The sequence below is a fragment of the Loa loa genome, assembly GCF_000183805.2.
Source record: "Loa loa unplaced genomic scaffold supercont3.855, whole genome shotgun sequence".
Classification (NCBI taxonomy): Eukaryota; Metazoa; Nematoda; class Chromadorea; order Rhabditida; family Onchocercidae; genus Loa; species Loa loa.
In genome coordinates this window covers 1-4,170 of record NW_018109035.1, presented here as the reverse complement: position 1 = coordinate 4,170, position 4,170 = coordinate 1, and the positions used below count along the sequence as shown (strand labels likewise).

The 4,170-nt window shown below is 32.8% G+C and overlaps 1 protein-coding gene across 1 annotated transcript in view; it reads right to left on the bottom strand.

Annotated features, from left to right (window-relative positions):
- LOAG_13169 (AGC/GRK/GRK protein kinase) overlaps window positions 1-4,103 on the bottom strand; it is a gene marked incomplete at both ends in the record, with an annotated part of 4,570 nt that extends 467 nt beyond the window's left edge. The window contains 6 exons of the mRNA XM_020448655.1: window positions 1,379-1,540; window positions 2,105-2,264; window positions 2,979-3,094; window positions 3,188-3,276; window positions 3,632-3,721; window positions 3,942-4,103. Coding sequence (XP_020301220.1) covers window positions 1,379-1,540; window positions 2,105-2,264; window positions 2,979-3,094; window positions 3,188-3,276; window positions 3,632-3,721; window positions 3,942-4,103 — 779 coding nt within the window. The remainder of the gene's footprint in view (window positions 1-1,378; window positions 1,541-2,104; window positions 2,265-2,978; window positions 3,095-3,187; window positions 3,277-3,631; window positions 3,722-3,941) is intronic.
- Between the last annotated feature and the right edge of the window lie 67 nt (window positions 4,104-4,170).

Sequence of the window (4,170 nt, the reverse complement as noted above, 5' to 3'; positions counted from 1 at the left end):
TATTTTATTTATTTATTTATTTATTTGTTTATCTATCTATCTATTTACTCATTTGTTTATTTATTTATTTAATTAATTAATTAATTTATTTATTTACTTATTTATTTATTTATTTATTTGGTCAATTCATTATTTAGTTATTTAGCTACTTATTTATCTACATGTAATGATGGCAGTAAAATCAGGCCTGCAAGATGTACTTCATTTATTAGCTTTATATCGTTTACTTTTAAAATGATTATTTCGGTTGACTGGTAAAAGTTAGAGGGATGTATAAGGAATGAAAATGTCCAAAAGTAAAACTGAAATACCACACAAAAAAAATAACGATAAGATTGGAAATGGTGGACTGAAAAGGGAAATATAACAAAAGCATACTTTTCGCTTGAACAGTTGTGCGAGAAATCTAAATTTGTTATTAGATTCACTTTTGTTCTTTCCACCCTTAATCGAGTCATTACGCAAATCCGACACTAGTTCACCATTCTCTTCCATCACGTTGAGTTCTCGGAAACACTCTGTTTCAATCATCTATAAAAAATATATGCAACTATAAATCATAACTGACAGCAAGCTCTCCATAAATCTGACTTTTAACACACTGTGAAATAAAGAATGTGAAGCAAACTACAATCCTGCCAACCTTGAAAGAGGCCGTGAAGAGATTGTAATACAGGTTACCGCAACCTCGTCTGTGAAAATTAGCAAAGAATAAAAATCTAGCTAGTGGAATAACAATGAATGATTATGATTAAATTATGGCAAGAGATTCAAGTTCCTACAGACTTTTGGCAACTGATCAACCAGAAAAATTGAAAACTGCTGGAGCAGCTGGATTTGGACATCCACTATTAGGTCATAGAATGTAATATCAAGAACTTATGTGTAGTATATGTTACATGGATGAATAACTAAATTGGGAAATTACAGAAGTTGCAAATTTATGAATACATCAACGGGCGTCAAACACTAGATCATAAATGCATTCACAAGAATTACGGGTTAAATCAGAAGCGGTCTATCGATTACACTGTACTTATGGTCGTATATTGCCACAGAAAGGCTGACAAATGCTTTCATGAAACAAATTAAAGGTTAAGCTCAGTGTAACTTGAAAAAATTTTACAACAGTGTATCTTTATACGAATAATGTAGACGGGCCCGAATTTGCTGTGAAAACCAATTTTCCAACATAAAATTGTCGACGGTGATGCTTCGTCAAATGAGAAAGGAATGAGAAAATAAAATTGTCCAACGTGATCCTCAAAACATATGTCCTCTATAGGCTTTGTCCATTAACGTTGCGACAAATCTTCGAAAAATTCTAACATATCTCACAAATGCTCTAAATATAAAAAATTTTAACGTCCAGTTATACCTCATTCTGCCATGGTATTGAAACAGATCCAGTGCTGAATTTCCCATAAAACTGGTTATCCGTTGCATCTAATCTTACACCTTTAACAGTACTGAACTGCTCGATGTCGAGCACATCTTTGGCATACACTGCTCTAGGATCAGGACAAAACGGTGGTGTCAACTAAAAGTATAAAACAAAAAATTACATTAAGATATAAATTGTAAATAATGTCGTCACCTAAGAGATTCAACAATTTGGCGTACTTCTGTACTTTGTTGAAAAGAAAAGATTTTTTTATTTCTCACTGGGATATATTACAATGCAACTAGACAATGATCAGGTCAGATTGAATGTTGTTTGTAAGCTTCATTTGACATATATTGTTCTGGGAATCAGGATAAAACGATTCATACAGATTGAAAAAAGCCACCTTTCATTAGCAGTATTGACTTTAAGAATGATCATAACGTTAGGATAAACGAATCCGAAGATAGCAATGGAGTTTAATTTGATAAGCAAAATGAGCATGATTAAAAGTTTTACAAACTATCCAAATAATCTGCCATTAGTATCAGAATTAATTTGCACACCTCCAACTCTCTCTTCCATACATCATCTATGGGTGGAGAAACGCATATTTAACTTCAATTTAGAAGCTTTAAAGTGAGCGGAGTTATATTAAAATTCATCATACTATTTCATCTTTCATTTAGATGCTTCCTTCAAAAATTTGCCATTATATACCTTTCCAGCCTCCATTTTCTTCCAAGGTACCGGCTCCCTACCCCTATTCACATCTCCCTGTAAGAAAAAAGGATGGCTTTTTAACTCTTCAGCACCTTCTTCCTGTTTACCAACTCTGCGACATCCAAGCCGAAGTCCTGGTTCTTTATGCAGAAGACCTCTGGAAAAAAATGTTGCTATATTATCAAATACAGACATTTTTCTAAATTAATCTGTTTACAAAAACGGTAAAAACAAAGTTATGATGATAATAATTCTCAGATATATGCATTTAATTGATATTTATTCAAAAAATAGTCACAGTAATTGACTTAATACGCTTGAGATTTGTCATCATAGAGAAGATGAGAAAGTGGAATTTCCGAAATGTACATGACCGATCCATAGTAAAAGAATTTCCCGCTTTCCAAAAGACCAGATTAATCTTTTTTGTCTACTTTTCAAGAGAACTGGCCAAACCTGCAGAAGAGTGGGATTCCTATTCCAATTGAATTAAACTATTTTTTAGCAAACGATGAAAACCTTCATAACCCTTTATTCAATTATTCAGCTCATTAATGAGCTAAATAATTGAATTATGATTGATGATAAAGAGAACCACTTTGGATATAACCTTATTAATTAATCTACTTAGTAGCGCTTTTGATCCTTATGTAATTTCATATTCTGTACATCTAAATTTGCTTCATTTTATAACATTTAGTTCATCAAGGTCCAACCATCCATTTCATGCATTATACATATGTAATGCCTAAATAAAATGAAATGGTAATAAAAAACAAAAAAAAACAAAAAAAAAAGAAAAAAAAAAGCCAAGTATGAATGATTCTTTTTCTTATCCAAATGTCATCATATACAATGAGACCATCGTCACCTGCATATAGTCCTGGCAGATTCACTAAATTTATCCGAATACTTTTCCTGATCTTCGCGAACTCGCCGTTCCACTTCTTCACGCTTTATTTTTTCCTTCCGTTGCCGAAAAGGCGCCTGAAGTAATTAACCAAATAATAGCAACATCACAATGTAACAGCAACCCTACAAAAATTATTTTAGAATGAAGGCAAAAACAGCAATATCAACCTTTCCTTCGATCATTTCATATATTAGGCAACCCAATCCCCACCAATCGACACCGTATGAATATCGTTCATTTTTAATAACTTCTGGTGCTGAAATATGCAAAACAAAAAAAAAAAAGCAATGTTACGAAAATAAATCTGAAATTGGAAAAATAAGTTGTTAGCCATGTCAAGTCATCATCACATCAGATGATCAGTGTTACCTTCATAACTCCATAGAATTAAAATAAATACTGTCATGTTTAATATATAAATATGCTTGATGCATATGAAGACAGTTGCTAAATATGGCTGTCCTTTTTTAGTATAAATCTGCTTCACGAATTTCTACTTTGGTGTCACTTGAATATGCGAAATTATTCCATAATAGCTTCCGATAATGCAGATGACTGCTCTTTGTAGTGACACCTCAACTACCAATAAAATAACTTTAAAACTGACTCACCCATATAACCAACCGTACCGACACATCCTTTTATAGGTTCATTATCTCTTAATTCAACTGCAAGTCCTAGATCAGATATTCGGACATGGCCTGAAACATAATTACATTACCATTCTCTTGCAGCAACTTATGGAGTGGACATTAAAGATAACAGTAGCTCGAGTCTAGCCGGCTTGTATTTGAATCGTTCCGATATATTACCAAATGGGTTTTAATTTAATGGTGACGGATTTTCCATCGCCACTCATTTAATTTTTAAACAAACAAACAAATTTCCCCCGATAAAGATAAAACAGAAAACTAAAACAACCGTAATCATCAAGAAGAATATTTTCTGGTTTCAAATCCCTGTAAATGATATGCTCCTTGTGTAAATGTTGTAAGCCGAGAGTAATTTCAGCAGCATAAAACTGCACACGCTTTTCTTCAAATCCACCAGGTATTAAATTGTACAAGTGGAACTTCAGATCACCTGGAAAGAACTACATCTATTCGCATCTACCATCTCTTTCTCATACTTCGTCCTACCTTTATCTTCT